Genomic DNA, 23312 nt, shown 5'->3' on the forward strand with positions numbered 1-23312 from the left:
AACTTTCTATATTGCTAACGCAAAGGAAGAAACAGTATATGCCAGAAGGGATTGAATCATGGCTAATGAAAAGACTGACGATGATGGACTTCACCGGTTTTAAGCACATACTCTATTGCAACAATGTCACATTAGGAAATGATTAAATAAAATGTGATTTCCAGCTTCTGATGCATCTGATTACATGCAAGCATGACGACTCTTTTAGGAAGATTTTTGATAAGTCTTACATAATATGCAATAATTATTTGTAGTACATTCTCTACAACTATTCCTAGTTTTTAATGGACATTTAAAGTATTTTTGTCATGATTGAGGGATCATTTTCAAAGGATAAAAGATTTTATTAGATACTGTTTGGGAAAAGCGATCCAAATAACCTTCTTTTTTTTTTAAAGACTTTAACGTCAATCAGACGATATTTGTTAGCCGTGCTACATTTCCCATGTATTAATATGATCTTTAGAGTTGTAAAAATTTAACCTCTCGGTATGTTAAAAAAGAAACCGAAAATAACTTGGTCCCCATGACAATTTGAAGAATGTTTGGGAAAAGAACAGACTAACTATCACGTCTTTTTATTAGATTAGCTGCAATCAGCTATGAGAGGAAGGAAATAAAAACAAATCCAACTCCGTATGAAGCTTAGGAAGGAGTTACCCCGTTGTCGATCCTCAATTCTACTCTAAGCCCAACAGAGACTTACTCATATCACTCCCCCAACTAATCCTTAGTGTTACTCTTCATTATTCATGAACTCAAACACTTTATACTAAGATGTACTCTTTTCAAGGATTAAAAATAATCATAACAGCTTTGGAAATTACAAGGTTGCAACTACTAAAAGTTTTGCACTCGTCTTATGTCATATTTTTTCAAATTTAAGGATATTTTCATACGGCATCCAAGTATTTCAGACTTGACCCTTGTCGTCAATGTTTCCATATCTATTCACACATGCTACTAAAAAGATAAATATAAGCACTCCTGACAATTGGTATTGAGGAGAGTTAAACAAATTCTGAGTAATTATTAAGTGGTTATCACATACGAGAGGCATAATTAGATTTTTCAAACTGAGGTCTACCGTTAGAGAGTCTCTCTATGTATATAACTTTTGTAAAATTTGAATTTTGGAATAACAGAAAATCTGAGGGGCACAAATCTCCTTCGCCCTTTAACTGAGTCCATATCCCATGCTTGAGAAACAAAATTGAGTCAGCTGCTGATTGCAGCCTGAAATTAAATTCATTGATATTTATATATTGTCTAGTATTCTAAATATTTGGTTGTGGCGATAGAGAAAAAATGTTCAGTAATTGTAATCCATTTTGAAGAATTTTATGGGGAATAAAAGATGCTTATAATTTATTTTTTACATTTTATTTATTTATAATTAGTTCTTAAAGATATTTTTAAACTTTTGAAACAAATTCATTTAAGACAAAAATACGTTTTAGTGTATTACTATTTTTTTATTATAAAGATTATATTATAGAAATTAATGGCTAAGAATGGATAATCATAGACATGATTTGTATAATTTATCTAGTAACTAAATATAACCTCCTGCTTTTTTTGAACTAGTGTTTTCACGATATAAATTTTTTTGTACGTTTCCGATATCAAAACTGATATCAATATTTGGATACTTTTTTGACTAAACACTTGAACAAGACTGTTTTGCACATATAACTCAAAATGAAAAATATTACAAGTGAGTTAAATATAGAGAAAAAAATATAAATATATTGGATAAACTATTTTCCAAACTCCTGATTGAATCTCTTTCTATGTTGTAGCAGGAATCCATATATGTACGTACAAGGCATGATCTAGAAGTTCATGTCTAAAGAAATTAAGCTTTCATGATTTATATCTGTAGATATAGCAGAAAGCTTTTTGGGTAACACTTCCACAAGGTAAACTTGTGGCTCCAACCAAACCAAACTTTAAGAGGTCCAAAAGATTAGTATAGTGTCTATGATTATATTGGATTTTCATATTTTTTTTTAAGCTAAGCTATTCTCCTGTTTTGAATTGCAAAGCTCAGTGGAAGGATTTTCAAGCGGAGGTAAGATAGTTGAATCAGCACAATTTTCCTACATAATATCTACATTACACACAGTCCTGTAGCCAGGCCTAAATCCAAGAAAGGGCATTCAAAATTCTAGATGAGTTGGAGGTTGGCTAGTTCTAAAATATCGTGACTTTTTTTAGATGACCAATTCTCAACCTCCCTCTACTTTAAATTTAATTTAATTCATTTTTCATGATTTTGTAGATATATTTCCGTTAGGGGACACAAAGAGCGTTTTTGGCAATACCCCTTAATGCCCTTCCACCATAGTTCATACGTAAGTAATAATTTTAAATATCCATTGATCATCCAGGGTCATTTTGTTGCCAGAAATTTAAATTACGTCACTTTTTGATGGATACAGTATAAAGCTATGACAAGCAACAAGTATTCAATAGATTTGAATAATATGGATCGCTTAAAAAATCTATTTTTCAACGTATTATTCAAAAAGGTTCATGCATGTAGTTCAATAGTAAATAATAAATCAAATAATTACATATCATTAATTGATTAGAATTCATATTTCCTATATGTACATATATATATATATATAAGTACTAATAGACCCTATGTACATATATTCTTTCTTTTTAACATGTTAGGGGAGTGCAGGGACAGTTGCAACATGCTCAGTTGCTAAAGCCCCTCAGATTTCATACATAAAAAAACCTACAGCCACAAAAGTTACATCCCAGCTGTATAGCGTATATGTAATACCATACAGAAGGATATTCAAGATTCGTGAATGATTGAGCAAAAATATCAGATGTCAAAAGGTGTATAATATATTTGTTTGTTTTTCTTACACTTATAATTGGCAATTCCATAGAGATAAAGTACATAGAGTAATGGTACTGAGCAATAGCAAGGCAAATTCTTTGACGTCGCGACAACAGACGAGAAAAAATAGGTAATTGTCAAAAACAATCTAAAATATAGTATTTCCCGCTATAATTAAGCTCCACCAATTTTCGTAGTATAAGTATAGCCTTTGAAAAAATATCGGTTTCAAGAAAAATAATTAGGGCATTGAATCTATCAATATTAATGCATTTGACAAAGGCATAAAATTATATCTTATGGGAAAACGTGGATGTGAAAGGAGTCAGAGAAACAAATTCCGGAGCATACACACAAATCTTAAATAAATAATGATTGATTCTTGAATTGAATTATAGTCAGAATAATCTCCCAATCCATCATTAATATTTTAAAAGGCTAAATAATCATATATTTAAATTTGGAATACAATTTAATATACTTCATAAAATAATATGCTCATAAAAAATATTTACCTATTAAAATCATTGAATTCATAAAATTATGGTAAAAAATTATTATTATTATAATTAACATTTAAAAAGATATTTGCAGTACAATCTATGCTTATAACATACGGCACTATTATAACTCGAATGTTTTACTCAACTATTTCTGCTTTTTTGAAGACGTCAACTACTTTTTCACATCATCATATACAATTCCAACTAGAACACTGATATTCAACTTTGATTGACTGTAATTAAAGGTTAACCAATCAACTTCTTCTTTACTTTAACTAAAGTTGAAATTATATACACCTTTAAACCATAGAGATAAAATACATAGATACAAAAATAGTGGACCAAAACATTCAAATTGTAATAGTTCGCTCTGTTAAAACATTGAAGGTGATTCAAATATTTTTTTAAATGCTTTTTGCTATAATTTATTACAATAACTTTATGAATTTGGAAATGTTAAAAGGTTAATAAATAATTTTTAAACCTATTATTTTATTAAGTATATTAATATTTGACTCCATTTTTAGAATTATAATATCATTTTTTTAGCCTTTCAAAATATTGATGATGAATTTGGGAGATTACTCTGAGTATAATTCAATTCAAGAATCACTCATTATTGATTCTTAAACAAATAATAAATATTGAATTACTCACTGCAAAGGGTGCAGTTGCAACAAGTGGAACAATTTTCCTCACATTGTTTAGCACTCTTTATAAATTATTTTACATAAGTAAACTTCACATCAAGTATGTTTATAGACAGGACAGGACCCTGAAGAAGTTATTAACCTAAAATGCTCATCAGTGATACATTAAACTCATGTTTCTTATTTTATTTTAATCTACTACATATAAAAACATTGAAATTTGATATTTCAACATCATGAAAAGTGTAATTATTTATTTATTAAAAAAATATTATTTAGGCTATTTTTTTTAATTTTCTTTTTCAAATTCGATATTTTTTAACTGAGTCCCTGGCTATGGGGGCTGTTGCAGCATTTTATGACTCGAATTCAAATTTGCAGAAAAAAAGTTGACTAATATAAGTTTTAAATAAATTCAATTTATAGCCAAATATTGAAGATATGTTGTGTTAAAATGAGGAGAGTCTATGTTAAATCAACTCAGAGAAATTGATCAAAAAATAAAAATGCTGTAACTGTTACCGGTCTCCCCTTCTCGTACAAATTATGTACCTGATCGATGAAAAGATACATCTCTCCACTAAAGGAAGTTTTTTTTTAAAATTTATTAATCTAAAATTATCATTTTATAACTAAATAATAAATTAATAACAAATAATTGCTTCAATGTAAATAATGTAATTATATATATAAATATTGGATAAAAAATAATTTATAATTAATTTTTTCATTAAGATAAAATAACAAAGAAGAAAGAGGAACTTCAAACACATTCCTTTTTAAAAAGAGGTATTTTATACTATATATTATTAGATTTTTTTACTCTTCAAGATACAAGAAAACAATTAAGAAATATATAGATATATAAAACTTTGTGCTAAGTAGATCTTCATTATTGTATGTATGCTACTTCTTAGGTCCATACATAATATCATATTAATCCCGAAATTCTCTTCTTTTTCCTCCCAAAGGCTGTTTTCTTCCATTGGGTTTAGCTGAAAGATAAACATAGTTAAGAATTAATATTTATTTGAATTGTATGACTATAAAATTAGGGGGGGGGTGGAGGGTTTAATTAATGAAAATGAGCAAATTAAATTTTAGCCCAATTTTTCGGATGCAGAAGGATCTTTTAAGCACTCATGGGAAAAAAAATCCTACCCCCCCCAATATGAATGCGTATTTTTTAATCTAATTTCAAAGTAATATGAAGAAACTTGGGAATGTTGTGATGATTAAAGATTTTTTATGCTTAAAGCAAAAGTTATATAACATATTAAGAAGTTTATACAGTAGGGTAGTATAAAAGGTCAAAGGTAAGTAAAAAGCTTAACTTCTTCTAAATTTTTATTTTGGGGTGTGTAACAAGGTGTTTACTGTCCAATTTTTAGGGTGAGATGTTAATTCGATCTTCTGTTGTATTTTGATGAATAAGTAATGTTTGTACAGTTTCAGTCTTCAAAGGCCGTTATTTAATACATTATATTTTGTATTTTCTCGTCAGCCGTTCCGCTTCTTTTCTCCTAATCCGTGTTCTGAACGTTAATTGGTCGAATTAAAATTAGTTTTTTTAATCTATGATCAATGCCCAAAGATTATTAAATAATAGTTTGGAAAAATTTGCTAACTACCAACTGATTTTGAGCCTTTTTTAGGTTTCTTTTCAGATAAAGGGTTGGGTGGTATAATAAAGGTGACGACATGTATCTATCTAGGGAATAGTTACTCTCTGCAACGGTTGATTTATTGGTCATTTAATAATGGTGTTAATTTCGTCTTTTTTATGCCATCAAGAAAAGAAAAAGATTTGTTTTTGGTTGGAATAAACATTCAAAACAATAATTTCGTTTTATTTTTGTCTCATAATTGTGATGTAAAAAACATTATTTGACGAATATATTTCGTCTTGTCAAAGCAAAGGAAATTCAGACTGTTTAATAGATCAAAAATTTTCACTGTTTAACAGGAGCTAATTTAAATTTAACCCATGAATATTCAGGTAATTAATCAGGGTAAGGTAAATAAGTAGAAAAATTGAAAGCATATATTTTTATTGCTAAGGTGATTTTCAACGTTTAGATAACGTGAGCAGTACGTTACAACATCTATAATTTTGAAATAGAACAATGGCCAATATATTTATGAGAACTCAGGATATTATAATTTAGAAACTTTAAGCATTCTCCTTCTTAAATTGAAGAGGTTCTGTAATTTAAAACGTTTCAAGTTTGTAGTAGGAGAGAAATTGGCACAATTTTGGAATTACGGCAGTTACTTACAAGTAAAGTGTTTACAAATTCGGTTTTTGTGGCATTTTCTTTATAATGTATAAATACGAAAAAAATCACAGCTCAACCTTATTTTCATTTTGAAAAGGATAATTAGTTGAGGTTTGAGGATTCGAATGTAGAGATTTTTTATTAAAAAAGGCCATGGGAAGGTCCTAAAAAATCTTTATAAAAATAAAATAAAACATTCATTTCTCATAAAAAAATGTGATTGATAAATATTAAGAAAAGTTGGCTAGAAAATATTTTTTTTTATAAAAAAATAAACTCTCGAAAAAAGGTCTCAGATTTTATGTTATAAAAAAGTAAAAATATTTTTAAAAAAAAGGAAAGAACGAAAAGAGGCTCCCACATTTACTAAAATGGTCCCTAGGCTCAGTCATAAATTATTATCTTTTCCCTTCCCAGTTTGGGATTTGTGTCGGCCCTGTTTTTAGAAATAGATATATATTCTCAAACACGTCGTGTCGAGACTATTTAAAATTATTTTAAGAAACTCACCTATAACGCGATGACACCGTGTTAAGTAATACATTTTCAATAGATGGAGACAATAAAGTATAATATAAATACTAAGATTAATTATTTAATAATTACTGATATGAATAGTATTTAATCATTTCCTTATAGATGGTATAAAAAGTACCAAATCTATTAATGAGCGGTGAGGTCTATTGTGTGTTTCATAGATTAATTATAATTATATTTAAGTATGTTAAATACAGAGTGTTGAACTGAAATGAATGACATATATTGATCCTTGAATAATTATGGCTTTAAAAAAACCATTTGTATGTTTTAAACCGTGCACGGACGGTTGCCCTCCGGAAAATTTCCCTTAGGTATACTACATTTACAGGAATTTATCTATCGTTCCGTCCCATCACAGATGGGACAAATCTATCTAAGGATCCGTTGATAATTTTTCCATCTGCAGTTTGGCGACAATAAAATAACCCTCCTTATTTCCCATTTTGCATATGTCGAGGGGAACTCAAGGTAGGTTATAAACCACCGCCACCACTTCAAGAACCATAAAGGATATCTTCTAATTTCTCAATACTTACTACAATGGCATCTTCGAGACCCGCTTTCTACGTTCAACGATTTTTCTGATTTGAGCATAAATGCAGTCATTATAGAGGGGAATTTTCAGCTTTTTGTGCCACATACCCTTATACGGGACACAGCGGTAGATGAATCAAATAGTTAAATAGTATAATTGCGGTGAATTCTCTGCAGATTCGCAATTTTCCTGTAGTCTATTTTCTACTGAGGGTAATTTTTCTGAGTGCAATTTTCCGATAATAATATTCTGGAGGGCCAACTTCCTGGAACCATTTTACCCCAAACAACGCATTGCAGATGCAATATCGAATTAATGGGACAAGAGGAGACCACCTTGATAAAGTACCATCCTTAGGAATGCCATAAACCTTGTAAAACTCCAACCCAATTACCCTTTTAAGGACACAACCGCCCATCCTTAAATATCACGCTTCATGTTCACAGTAGTATGTATTATGCATGTACCTTAATGTACGTAAATTATGACTATTCCCCCCCGCCATCTCCAATATTTTTTATCTTTCGAGAAATGCAATTGATCCGTTGCAATTTTTTTAACATTCCTGTAGCCAATCACTAACATCACAATGAAATTCAATCCTTTTCTATTTATAGGCAGTTAGGCATTCCCTTGGATTTTATGGAAAAGGACACATAGATATCCTTTTACGTACATAATTATGATATAAATTATAATCAAACTACGTCAAATAGGGAAGTCTGACGTTTTCCATATATTTAACCAATAAATTTTCTCCTCTGCTTTGCTTTTTCAAATTTGAATGGCAAGATATCTTTGAAGATAATAATATGATAAGGTTTTTTCATTTGGCTATTACAACAAGGGGGATGATGATATGGAACGGCACCTTTTATAGATTTTTTCACTCTTTTTTCCATGGGTTTAACTCAAGTCCTTGACACTTGATCTTGCTCAATAAGGAGTTAATAGGTAATTCCCTGTTTTTAATAAATAATCTAGGGGTCATTCATAAAACACGTGCTTCTTTTTTCACATAATTCTAAAATCCCTCCCCCAAGAATCACATGTTTTTTTATTACATTTAATGACGCTTTTTAAAGAAAATAATCTTAATTTTGTTTTTAAACTGATCTGTTTTAGATAAAGCTAAGTCTTTTTATGATTTTTTAAAAGTTATTCTTTATTTAATTTAATTACGGTTTAAAAAAACAAAAACATTATTTTAACATTATTGTTCCATATTCCATATGACGTCATGTATGTCATCTATGCACGTATAGATGGCATAAGAGGATAGGTGTGGTTTAAGGCTGGACCCCCCTTCCCTGTAAGTGGCTACGTGATTAGATAAGAAATGAATACTCACATTTAAATTTGACATTATTGAAGACGCTTGGGCAGTTTTTTTCCTATAAATAAAAAGAAAAGATTGTTTCTAGAGCATGGCATAATATGTATGTACGTACGTACATATGTTGTTGTATTGTGGCTCTATATATGTATATAAAGTAAGTCAAATGGCTTGATTAATCTTATTCAAATAAAAATATATGTGTGTGCAAAAGGGTGGCCCTGTAAAATCAATGTTTTTCTTATACTTGTCTCATCCTTCCATTTTGTTCCATTTATAATCAAAGTTCGATGTGCAAGTTATTTTTAACTTTAATTTTGATTTGATGGTGTCCCTTGCTTCTTTGAAAAATTAACTTAATTTTTTTCTCAATATTTCCAGTTTTTTCTAATAACATAAAGTTATCTATTTTAACAAATTTGTCTGTAAGCATAAATGCATTTAGTGTCAATAGCAATAAATATTATTTTTGTACTTTCGAGATTAAATCCTTTCTAATATCAATTAGTGTATTTAGTATTACATATGACTTTACCTACAAAACCAACCATTTTTTGGCTCACTCTTCTCTTCTCGGTGGTGGTCAAATTTCAACTTATTCATTTCAATTATAGTTTCATGTGTATTAAAAAATAAAAACGTACAAGAAGTTTATAATTTTATTCAAAACTTTAAGAATCACCAACCTGGGTCACCGCCTCTGAATGTTGCTCAAAAGTTACAATTTTTTTTTCACAGGAATATATTTTCATTCTTAGAACCGATTGGGAGGGAGAGAATGAAAATAAGTACATTGATTTTCTAAGTACATAACAAGAGCCACCCTAATGAACAATCTTATTCTTTTGTTCTGTTATTCATCATTGAACGAAGCGACTCAGTGAATGATGATTAGGTACACATATTTAGTTAGGTTTATGTAAAATGTCTACATACAACACACATCTACATTTTACATACTTAGATACAATATGTACATTTAATGTATATATAGAACACGAGTAACGGAACCTTTTAACATTCTTTAGACTTTGTAGATAGGAAATATCTCTGTATGTACCTTAAGATGCTCATTTTGAGCTTGATCACACAGGGTCGTTACCAGGTTTTTTTTGTGGGAGGGGATTTTTGATAAACAGACACATAATTTTTACAGAATGGTATGTCTATAAATGCCAAATTTGACAAAAAAATGACAATTACATTTTTTTTGAAATAGACAATATTTGAGGTTGAGGAAATTTTTCTTAGAAATATCAAAAATATTTTTGTTCAAAAGACAATTTTTTTTAGAAGACAAATTTGAAGAAATACTTTTTTAAACGATTTGACAATGATGGTGAGTCATTCATAGTCACTCCAATCAGGCCCACTATATCAAAATCGTGAATACGGCACTGCACCTCTAATGTGACGGGCCTGTAACCACATAGACTTCAAGACCCCAAAATTAATTTTTATTTTCTCCTAACTCTTCCTTGACCTTTTATTCGAGTAGGTTACTGGAATGTATCTTTTAAGAAATTCCGTATTTCTATGTAAATTCAACATATTATTAACATTTTATTCTTTATATTCTTATAGGACTATAAGAACAAGTCTATGAAAGAGGACACATTGATAGTTACATGCACTTTGTGTCTATGCGTGCTTCTCATTTTTATGACAAAGTTTTCCACTCTAAATACCACAAGTCGAAAATAAAATAATCATAAGGCAAAGATAAAAGGAATCAAAGGGAAAACTTGAGAAATTATGTAGGTACATATATTACTATGTATGGATGTACTTATTTCGAAATATCTTCACTGTTTCTCATCTGGGATCTCCTTATCTTACACACTTTATATTTTGAATCAATTAATAATTCATGGAGAGAAGTAGCTTATTGGACAACTCACTCGGGAGAAATTGCCCTTATGAACTTAATGTGAGAAGATTCGATCTACAGTTGCACCTAGAGAAGGACATATACATTATGTATTTATGAAGTTGTGAAAATTGTCTAAATCCTCGTGAGTGTAAATCAAAAAGGAATATTTACATTGGCAACTTTAATTGGCGACATATCTGATGACAGGTATAACTATAAAAATTATTATGCTCCCTGCCCTCTAATACATTTGAATTTTCAAAGGTAATTTATAAGAGCAATAATATCTTGGAGGTTTCCAGCATTTACTTAAAAAATAAAAAAATATATATTCTCTCAAGGATTTCGACAATTTTGAAATCCTTAATTGTGTATAGGGACTTTCAAGACAAGTTCTAGGTTAGAGGGAGTTATTGAGATATTATAATGTGTTTTTATATTTATTCAATGCAGCTCCATCTGACCAATAATACAAAAATGAGAAGTACAAACATAGTATGTATTTTATCCATAGGCCTAGGAGATTGAGGGATTAATATTAATTTTTTATTTAATTAAATATAAATCTATTTTTTTCTTTAAATAAAAGTTATTGTTACATAAAGGTCATCATACTAAATGTATTTTATGAAAAAAATTTATTTAAAAAAGTCTATTATATAAAAAAGGTCATCAAATTAAAAAGTTTCAAATATAAAATCCTAGGCGTAAACTTGTATTGAATTAGTAATTAACATACGGGTAAAATTGAATTTTCCCTCCTATTTTTTATTTATTATTACTACGGATGTGAATATTGTCTTAATTACGGTATGCGTAAAAAAAACCCTGAGAGAATTTCATAAAAAGTATGATAACTTTAAGAGACGACATATCTACTGACAGAGGTCACTATAAATTATAATGTTCCTTGCTCGCTGATACGTAGATTTGCATAAAATATGACTCTTCGGTATGTAAAAATAAATACATTTTAATTCTGAGGAGAGCAACTTAACTGTTAATACGTTTATATTAGACCAGCTGCAATAAAACATGAGAGGAATAAAATAAACACAAATTCCATGAAATAGGCAAAAATTACTACCATTTTGATCCTTAATTCTACTCCGAACCCTCATTCTTACTTTCCGTCTTTCATGAGCACAAGCACTATTTATTACTATACACTTAGATGTATCTATTCAAGAATGAAATAATGAAGATAAAGGTTTGGGAAATATAAAATCAAGTTCAGGTTACAACTACAGAAGGTCTCTCACTCATTTTATGTCATATGTTGTACAAATCTACTGAGAAGTTATAATTATTAAAACAGGGAAGAATTATTTGTAAGAGCATTCCTATTTTGCTCTTCCCAAGAAATACTTTTTTTTATTTACGCACACCTCAATTTAGCCATTATTTACATCCCTACCTATTCCAATTGAGAGTTTTTAGAGTGAAGAAACACATTGTGCAATGCAAGAAAGGAACCCTATACCTACTATGATAAAAGACGTTCAATACTTGCTCTCCTTCTTAATTCATTTGAAATCATCATGATCACACATACCACATTGTACCAGCACATCATTTGTCAAAAATGATGTGTTGGTTTATAATATAAAAGACACGCCTCCAATTAAATCCTATTTCAACCCAGATTGAATTCACATGAACTGCACTGTTTTCCTAACAATCATATATGTATATACCACAGTCCGAAAACTCAACCGCAAGGTCAGTAAGGGTACAACAAACACATACATAGAAGGTTGTAACATCTGTTTCTTCCTCATGTTTGTATATTGTACATACTTATACAACATTTCTATGTAGTACATTTTATATTATGAAGTTTTTTTAATGTATTCAAAAAAAAATGTTTTATCCTTATTATTATTTAGAAAGTGTCCCCTTCCTTTTTTGAACCAACCAAGTCTTCCTTTGACACTAATACCATTTAATTATACCATCCCAAGATGTTGTTGACTGTAAGACACGCAAGGTAGGTATTACAAATGGCAACGAATAGACACTTACAGATTATTATGATACATCTAAATATGTACAACGTAACTAACAGTATGTAAATTAAACTGTCCCGTTTTTGGGCTAATACTTTTCTTCTCCTGAGCAAAAATCTTTCTGCTAACCATAAAAAAATGACTTTGGCAAAGTTTGAGGCCTTTCAAGTCAGTTTAGGCAATTTTAATTTAATAAAGTAAAAATTAGATTTTGAAGTCGAAATTGGCCATTTTTAAGCCTTTTGTAACATCCAAATATGATTTTTGGTTTCTCTGTTTTATCAGACATTGCAAAAGGAAAGATTGAACCTCCTTTATGTTCAACGACTTTTACTTCAACGTGGGTTAAATTTTGATGGGTTATGTTTGATAAAACAGAGAAACTGCAAATCAATGAGCACATATTCTTAGGCACCTTAAATACTTAAAAATAAAGTGCATAGTATTATTTATGACTGATAAACTAAATACTATAATAATATAAAAAGAATAACTTTTGACTCGTAGTATCGTATTTGGAACGGTACAAGAGGCTTAGAAATGACCAATTTCGAGCTTAAAATCTCATTTTTCCATTTAAATAAGGCATTTCTGCCTATTTAAGCCAGAAATGCTTTAAACTTTGCCGAAGTTAGTTCTATGATGGTCACCCAGAAGAAGAGGTATTTGCGCAGTTAAGAAAATAACAGTTGCCCAAAAACAAGACAGTCTAATGTACAAGGGTGATTAAAACAATACATATATCTCAATAAAGTACTTTCAATTCCATTTCCAATTATTTAAAACCTTGTTTGAGTTAGAGAGTCACGACTCGAGAAGATACACAAAGGATATAACATATTATTAATAGAGTCTTTTTTGGCTCAAGCTTCCAGAAACCCTTCTCCATTTGTGATGAACCAATTTATATCTATGTACATGTTATATGAATCATAATTATATATTATGCTAATACTGTTTTATGTACATGGAAATGACTTAATAAAGATACCTAAGTATTTTAGCCCCTTATCGGCAATGGTAAGAGCAAATAATATGTTGCTATGATTAACGTATTTGCAGTGTAAGATGTTTGTTTTTTCTATGATGAGTTAAGAAAAATAAAGATTTGATATAAATCATACTCTAGCTATGTTAATATGAGGTACGTTAGCATAAAAACAATCTTTAACAAAATTCAAGAAAATGAGAAAATCTCAATATATTTTTTCACTTTATATATACATACAACCCAATATTTCATTGGCATATTTGAGTCAATTAGGGCTCTGTATTCAAATTTACAGGATGCATTAAGATACTCAAATATAGTTTAGAACATTTATTTAATTTAAGGTACTAATATTGGCCCTATGATGACCTATCAAATAAAAATCTATCAATTTCTCATTCTTTTATTGTGACGTTTAATTTTGGCTACTCTAAGTGCAATGAGCAGCACACACAAAGGATCAATAAGAAGAATTTGTGGATGGAAATTGATGATAATTCTTCGAAGAATACAAATGATATACATTCAATTTGGAGACGAATCATTCTAGTTTGACATGTCAATGTGAAAGTTAATTAAGCATCACGTGAAATATACTGATTGTCGTGAGGGATTTAAGCATAGGAGATGAAAATTTTTTTAGAGAGATAATCTCGATTTTGTTCGAATATCTATAATTGATTAAGTATAAATTTAGGACTAGAATATTTGTTTAATTTGATGACCTTCTTTTTAATAATAAAATACATTGATTGAGGAACATTTTAGCGATAATCTTTATTTTTAAAATATGTTCCATGTCCTAATCTCCTACAGCTATTATGTGGGTCACTTTAATAACTATTACTTTGATCAAGAATTAAAATATCGAAGTGTAACATTTGAATATACTTTTTTTAATATGAAGCGCCAAGCGGACCTACCTATATATGATTGTTACTACGTTGTTATTTCTTAAATCAAGTCGTGACGCAGTTCTAATATATTAAGTGAACACTAAAAGTGAGGCCTCCACAAACATGCTTTGTTTTATTATTTTTTTAGAATATTATTAAAAAAAATGAAGGAATGAGCTTTAACTACACATGCTTGTTCCTATATTTTTTCTGAGATCAATTAGAAACACTACAAAATAATGCCTCTACAAATATTTAGACAAAATTTGCCTTATTCATTAAATTTATTTTCATATTTTTACAACAGGTTCGGACACTCCAATGTACAGATAGTTATTGACAACAGATAAGAAAGTTAAAAATTACAGAAACATACCTAGATATATTATATGTCTCATTTATTAGGTATATAAATTATACACAGTAAAATATATGTACATTGTACAAAGTACATCCATCAAAACACTTTTTGCATAATAGAAACAATCCAGTAATATTTTACAAAGACATATTAAAAAGGATGAAATGTTTTATTTTGAATTCCAGGCTAATATCTATTAAAATCTACCTACTACAGACTATTACCCCACTAACACAAAAATAAATGCTATATTTTGTTATCGGCTATCAATGTTTATTCTTCTTTTTTCCTAATCAGAGTTTTGAACGTTAGAAATTAGAATACGCTCTTGTTAAACTGTGAACGGGTTTGAACAATTATAGAATAATAGTTCCAGACATGGGAAGAATTGGCCCCGAATTAGCTATCTATCATTCGATTTTGGGCCTTTCCCTCCTGTCTCTTTTCGTATGAAAGGTAACGAAATATAATAAAGATGACTCATTTCCATGCGTTTATCACGTCAAAGTTTTATTTCATCATGAGATAAAAGAGTTAATCTACAAGATAGGTATCATCCATGTTTACTAGATTATTTATTTAATAAACTCGAGATGTTTGTACCACCTTGCGGCTATTAATATTTTGTTAGTTTGCTCATGACCATAGAGAAAGATAGAATCTAGGTTAATAGAAATACAAGGATAGACCATCATGTAATTGGGCTTGCAAGAATTTTCAGTCTGATGTATTTTAGCAACTGCTGGGTAAGATAGGTAGATTTTCACAAAACACGCAACCACTCATAGTCTATGACGTAACTATTGCTATAATTCTCAAAATAATGCATCGTACCGACTGCTAGGGAAGAAAAAAAAATTGTAATAAAACACACAACCACTCATCTACTATGACGTCAATATTAAAAGCGTGGTGGAAGTCAAACATCAGTCATACACGCGCAATGGTATAACCTTGTATTTCTATTAACCTTGGATAGAATGACTATCTGAATAGAAAGGGAACAGTAAAATGTGTTTTTCAGTCAGTTGTTCCAAGTAGGATACCCTACACGTCGTTACCTTGATTGTATCACGCAACCTTAAACATAAACATAAAAAGGCCCGAAATCATCTGGTAGTTATCCAAATAAGTCAATCATACTAACTGCTAATTATACCCTAATAAATACAAAATTATAAATTTGATATTATTTATCCACTATTTTAAAATGAATTACGTACGTATATATTCGTAATATTAAAATTCTACATCTTATTGTATTCAATACCATATTATAATTTTGTTTAGTAATACATATTTTATTATAAGCAATGCTATACATTTCTTTTTGTATATGATGCCAAAATTTCTTCATATAAGTAATAAAATGGCCAATATATATACATCGCCTAATTTTAAATTGTATTCCTGTCCTTCTGGAAACGGAGCGTAAGTATAATATAATTTATTAATTCGTTTATTCATCAAAAAAAAATAATTATGAAATAGCCATGACGTATCAAGTGAGGCACGGCGTTACCTCGCTAATACATAGGGTATTAGTGAGGTAACGCCGTGCCTACATTATAGATAAAATAAAAATAAAATAGGGCTGTAACAGGTTGAATATATTATTTAATAGCGGGAGTACGTGGCATTACTCAGAGTTATGAGATGCTGATAAACTTTGCTTTAAAAATGAATAATTATTAATGTAATATGTATATGTTTTCGATTTTAATATGACACACTGACCTTTTGCTACAAACGCTCGTTGGTAAACCACATCTAAAGCCATATTCATTATTTTAATTTGATATATAATGTTTAATTCCAGATGCATGTTGTTGACATTTAAACAGACACACTTTACTTTATTAATATAGAAATAATTGTAAAAATATGAAATTGGACGAGTTCATAGAGTGCTAAAGAGTATTTTATATTTTACAATACTTTCCTCGATATTCTTTGATCTTGAAGAGAAAACATCAAAATATAAATTAATCACTAGTCCATGAAAGATGAAGAGTAACACAGATGATTTGTTGGGTAGTTATAGGCGTTATTCCTTGTTGGACTCCGATTAGAATATCGGGGTAATTCCTATATATGCTCTTTTAAGATTGGTGCATATTTATTTAATCTTCTAGCTACTTATAGCTAATATAATGAAACGTCATGACAGCTAAGCTGCTCTTCTCCGAAATATTTTTCAAATTGTTAGTATTCCCATGTTGATGTTCGATTTCTTGAGCATACTGGCAGATCATACTTTTTACAACTATAATTATAGCTATCCTTGCAGAAGCTGCTAGTCTACATTTATAGGACAGTTCAGGTCAATGCTAACCATAAGCATTTTTTAGCTCGTCCTTTTTTTTTTTTGAGTCGGTAAACTGAAGAGTGTCTTTTCTTTTACTAAGCTTTTATCATTATCATTTAATTGCTGTGAAGTGAATTATTTCCTTCTTTAAACATATGAGTTATCATTGATATATAGGAAACTGGATCATAAAAGAGGAAGGTTAACCCTGAGGATCGGTGGGAGAGTTATAATTGTAATTCCTTTATGAGATTAGAATGGAGGATCGACATTGGAGTAATGCTTGCCTTTGATCTTGTGTATTTCTTTTTATCTGTCCCCTTTGTCACATCTCCTTGTAACTAATAAAACGTCATGCCAATTAAGGAGCTCTCCTTCAAAACATTCATCAAATTGTCAAGGTTACCGTCTTGATTTTCGGTTTCTTTTTTTTATATGCCCAAAATGATAACTATTAGTGTGTGTAAGTATAATATAAATTGTACATATTGTTGGGATGTAGCGGTCCCTTTTTTTTTTCTCGATGACATCATCATATATATCAGCAAGTGACGTCTCTCATCATCAATCAACCTGGATCAATTTTTAAACGAATAATAGATTCTTCAATCAGCCCTAAATTGAGACTAATGACAAAGTACCACTGTGTATGAAAGATACTTACAGTTTAACATAGTCAATTCAATTGGTTGTACTTTACTACAGTGTACTTAAAAATTTGAGACGTTTGTCAAGGACCAATAACAGGGATAGGAGGGGATGAGGCAATTGAAGTCCTAAATAAAGGATGAATACAGCCTTAACAGATTTGACATTATCTCTAGGATGACCAATTGTTATCTTTTATACAGACAGGTTTTTTATCAATTTATGAAATGTTTGCGAAAAAGTTGAGAATCGTCTTCATATTAAGTAAAATTATAATTAAAGAAATACCTTGATCAAAAAACTAAAAAAACTAATAGAAACTATTTAAAATAAAGATAAAATGTATTAATGTCAATAGATTAGAGCGAGGCTGATGTACTCTTTTTTGGAAATCAAAATATGTTACCCTACTTATCTCTATATAGGGATCTAACTAAGTTTTGTCATACATATGTTGGCATGTAAAAGGGTATCCACAAGTTTCATCAAAGTTTTATCGGGGAAATCCAAGGTCAATTCTTCTCAAACGTATACAAAACTATCATCCTTACAGAGTGTATTGTCATTTACAACAATTTTTTTACTTTTGTGAGACATTCCTTCGATGTATTTAAGTCTCAACCATAGGTAGGCTATTAGTACTATATCTTAAACTTATATAAGAAAAGACGACTGGATCGATAGAAAACCTTAAATAAAATAAAACACTGTAATAAAGTATGTACATTTACATTTATAAATGAATCAACTCTTGAAATGAGATGCATGGGGAAATGGTCATTTTCAATGTGAATCCCTCTCAACCCCTTCTAACCATTGTGTTACTTAACCTTTTATCGCCTCCTAAGTAAATACATAGTCAGATTTTTCTTATTTTATGAATTTAGAATATTTGTTAATTTATAAGATTTCATTGGTAATAAACAGTTTTTCTTTTAATCGATCAAAATAGAAGTTTTTTTATTTATTTAAATGGATATATTTGAGTGTTTGGAAAGAAATATAGACGTTTTTTCACTCTAAGTAACTGACAGATTGTTGTTGCTGACATTTATAAAAATGAAAGATTTTATCCATCACCACCTCTAAAATTAAATTTATATTTTTTTGAAATACACTTGTTTTAGCACATTTTTGATGAGACAATATGTCAGCAACACTGGATGGTCATAAGTAAGAAATTTGCATTTTTCTATGTTTAATAATTCATTGAATATATATTCCAAACAGTATCCATATAGTTTTTGAGCCAAAAAAAAATCGGGATTTAGTATATATGTACATACTAGTGTTGAGAATCTGAGCAAGAACTAAATTTTTTAACTCATAAGTCTTATGTGATTTAAATATGATGCACTGAGCTTTAGCTACACACGCTAGTTGTCACATTATTATTTCTTAGATTACTTAGTCACGCAGATTTTAAGATATTATGCGCCTTCTTAAAAATGATCCTTTTTGAACATCCATGCTTTATTTATAAATATATGATTAATCAAATAATTTAATAAAAATGAAGTAATGATATAACTTTTGCTTCTAAGTAATATGCAATATAACGAAATTATTGATCGACTGGATAATATGTAATAAGTAGCGTATTTCTCTATTAAACATTATAAGTATTTTATTTGATACATGAATTTTGGAATCCTTGATTTGAACAGGTTTAACGATTTTGATATTAAAAAAATTATGATCAGTGATACGTTGAATGCTAATGTATATTAAAAAAAGGAATAAAATAAAGTAAAAGTATATATATAAAGCAAATTTTGTCTGTTTGTGTGTTGTCGATCCATGATAACTCTGAGCAATTTCTGGTACTGTAGTTAATGTTTTCAAATTGAACAATTCCAAAAACAAAATATTCAGTGTCATCTTTTTAATTTGTGTCTGTCTCATAGCATCTTCAATTTTGAGCCAATATATTTTGATTATAAAATATAATTATAAATCTATATATATATATAAAAGAGAGATTGTCTGTGTGTAGATGTCCTTTATACGTTCCCACACTGTTGAACATATGGGGCTGAAATTATTGCATGGCCCCTCTTTTGAGCTCAGACGTGCTAAAACGGGTTTTTTTTTTTGGGGGGGGTCATATAAGGGGGGCTTATGCTATGCCCAAAACACAAAACACATTTTTTGCAGCTCATGGAGACTGGATAGGGGTTTGAGTTATACCAAACAACCACTGTACGAATAACTACGTTTCCTAAATTTATTCAAAATCAAAAAAGTTACGGGCAAAAAAAGAAATAGGTAAAAATTTCAATTTCATTTATTTCAGGTGAAAAAAAAGAACTTCCAATGGAAAATGGGATTAGTAAATAGAATAAATTTGTAGAAATTTGTCTGGAGATTGGTTTGCATATAAATTTGCCAAATAAAACTTGATGTTTAACTGTCGTTCTTTGAATAATTTTTCATTTTTTCTCTCTTTTTTCCCCCATTTTTTCATCAAAGTCAATTTTCAATATTTTTAAAAGAAATACCACAAAATGATACATTTTGGACTTAAAATTTGGGATTCTAACTGTTCAGTGAAATATTTTGAATTTCAAGAACATTTCGTTACATAATTTTTGCAATAGATGCAAAAATGAACCAGTTATCGAGGGTTATTTTTTCGACAATAACTTTTTTGTTTTTTCTAGTACAAAAAAATATTGGTAGGTTTGTGTTTCTTCTACAATTACAATAAATGCTATTGCCTATTTTTTTTGTAAAATAAGTGCAATTTTTTTTTTTGCAATTTACTTCGCGAATTTCGATTTGTGAATTTTTTAAACTAAATAAAAAATGGACTTCTCCTCTAGAATTTTTTTTAGATGCATATATGTCGGTATGTCATTTGAAGTTTATAACAGATTTTTTTTTATATTAATAATACTAAGGTTACAAGAGGCAAAAATAAGAGTTTTTTTTTTTTTTTTTTTTTTGGGGGGGTAGTTGCTATCATCATCATAGTATGATGAGACGTTATAAAGTACCTTACTTAACCGGATTGGTATAGTCTGAAGAATCCAAGAGAAATAGAATTAGAGTAATCAGGATCTTTTTTGACAACACGAAACATTCATATTATAATTATTAGTATATAGAAGTATTTTCTGAATATTTTTTTGATTATTTCAATTAATTTGACCATTTTCAATGTGATTTCCCTCTCCCTCCTTGGCCCGAGCAACACCGGGTAATCCTTTGGTAGTAATATTATATGATTATAATTATAAACAGTATAAAATGTAGTCTGATCTACACATACCTATTTATTGTCTGCTGATACTGATTTTATATATTATTTACAAACTATGACATCTATCAAACTCTCAAATTAATTGTCTTGCTGTATAAATAATTAGGTGTGTTATTTTTTAAAAGTAATATATCTAGTTAAATTACATATTACTCTTTTGGCAAAAAATTAGGCAACCAAAGTTTGTCTGTTGGTCTATGTAGGACAATAAGCAAATTTGTTTTATGGGTTTAGTCAAATTTTCCGTACTGCCCCTTTCTGTAAAAACATTTTAACTCCAGGAAAAGGCATAACATAAATAATATTATTTTACAAAAAGTGGCAATATGGTAGTCAAATTTATAGAATTTTGCGGGTCAGGTAAAAGTATTTAAACGATGTGGGACACAGAGGCTAAAAAAAACCAACTCTTGCATCACTATAGGTAAAGTAAGTAAATGAAAATGATATATTATTACACACGACTGCTTGTAACATCTCTTTTACCATATCTTCTCACACTCACAAAATGAATGAAATATAATCTCATTTAACATCGTCGAGGTTTATTTTGATTGTGTTGGACAAAAATAAAATACGTAATCCCTATAGCCTCTTTTTTTAAAAGACTTACCTCCTCTGGAGCAATATTCAGATTGGTTCTCATTAATCTTCCGTTTAATGGCTGCGTAGGTCTAACATTACCTCCAAGTGGAGCCCGAGGATCCGAAACCTCTCCCTGCATCAACTTTCTTAAGGACTGCAACTGTGAAAGAAGTACATGATTAATATTACATACGAATATACATATGGTTGGATATAAGAAAATTATTTCTTACTTGGGACGGGGTGATGTAAATTGGTTTATTAATTAGCATCCAAGTGACTGTTTCCATGCATCCAGGTTGTGTTATGGAGCCTTGATATGTTATGTAAGTTTTGGTATCTGGAATGAGCTTGCTTAGAGAGAAGTTGAATATTCCAGTGTATTGTCCTAATGAAGATAGAAAGGGCTGCGTTAATGAATAAGTATATGTTTAGAGTTGTATAAAATATGAAATGCCAATATTTAAAAATTAAAAAAACCCCAAAATTTAGGGTGGTTACCCTAACAATTAGAAGAATATTAAGGGAGTGAACAGTTTAGCTGTCTTGACGTTTCACTAAATTAGCTGCAAGTAGCAATGATATAAAGGAAATACACACAAACCTCACTCCGTATCTAGGAATGATATAGGCAACTATATCATTCCCCAATTCTACACCGACAGTAATACTAGAATTACTTTATTAGTATTACTCGCTAAATAAAATCATCAGACTTACTCTCCGTCAATCATGAGGACACACAATCGTGGTTACACTTTATACTTGATTGTTATTTCCTTAAGAATGAATGAATAAAAATAACTCCTTTAAAAAATACATAAAACACTCTTCAGGTTGCAAACAACAACATAACTCGAACACTGAAAAAGTCCTCGGTTTTACAACTCTATATACAAATATAAAGTGTAACCACGACTGTGTGTACCCATGAATGACGGATAGTAAAACTAAAGAAAGTTATAAATATAAGTCCTTTTAGGACATTGAGTATAATCGAAAATTGAAAACGTGTTTATAATCATAGTATTATATAAGTCAGTGTATCTTCTTTTCCTAAACTTTTCTCATTATTATTTAATTTCTGATGAGTGAACTTCCTTTACTACCACATTCAATTATATGCAAAAATGATTGAATATTCTTGTGTGCTCATAAAAGACGGAGAGTAACCCTGATGATTTATTGCAGATTTATAATTGTAAGTCCTTGTTGGACTTTATTCTTTGAATTGTCAGGTTTACCCAATTGATTTTCGGTTATGTTTATTATAACATGTCCAAAATAGACTGGATTTTCATCACTACTAAAGTACTCCCTGGCTCATCAGTCATAACGTCATTTTTGATCTCAAACTGAGAGGATTATTCTTTCATTATGGAGGAGAGAATATCTATGTATTGAGTAACTACGTATGAGTATGCTCATGAAAACCGTTGAGTAAGACTGGTGATTTCTTGGATCATTATCTTCTATATTTTTTAATAAATCTATACTATATAGCTCTTTACTCCATAAATGAGATATATTTTATATCCACGATTTAATAAGCAATAATTTATACATATTATCTTTGATTTGATTTAGTATTTTCTGGTCTTTTACCTTATGATATATTTCTTCTTGTTTCTTTATATTATAGTCATTCTAGAATGCTTGATATTATATGA

The 23312-nt window shown here is 29.6% G+C and overlaps 1 protein-coding gene across 1 annotated transcript in view; it reads right to left on the minus strand.

Annotated features, from left to right (window-relative positions):
• Positions 1-4682: 4682 nt before the first annotated feature.
• LOC121118795 (carbonic anhydrase-related protein 10) overlaps positions 4683-23312 on the minus strand; it is a 39078-nt gene continuing 20448 nt past the window's right edge. Inside the window, exons 6-9 of the mRNA XM_040713379.2 lie at positions 21876-22030; positions 21671-21802; positions 8722-8764; positions 4683-5011 (exon numbers count right to left, since the gene is read on the minus strand). Coding sequence (XP_040569313.1) covers positions 4953-5011; positions 8722-8764; positions 21671-21802; positions 21876-22030 — 389 coding nt within the window. The 3' untranslated portion in view covers positions 4683-4952. The remainder of the gene's footprint in view (positions 5012-8721; positions 8765-21670; positions 21803-21875; positions 22031-23312) is intronic.

Source organism: Lepeophtheirus salmonis, chromosome 5, assembly GCF_016086655.4.
Source record: "Lepeophtheirus salmonis chromosome 5, UVic_Lsal_1.4, whole genome shotgun sequence".
Lineage (NCBI taxonomy): Eukaryota > Metazoa > Arthropoda > Copepoda > Siphonostomatoida > Caligidae > Lepeophtheirus > Lepeophtheirus salmonis.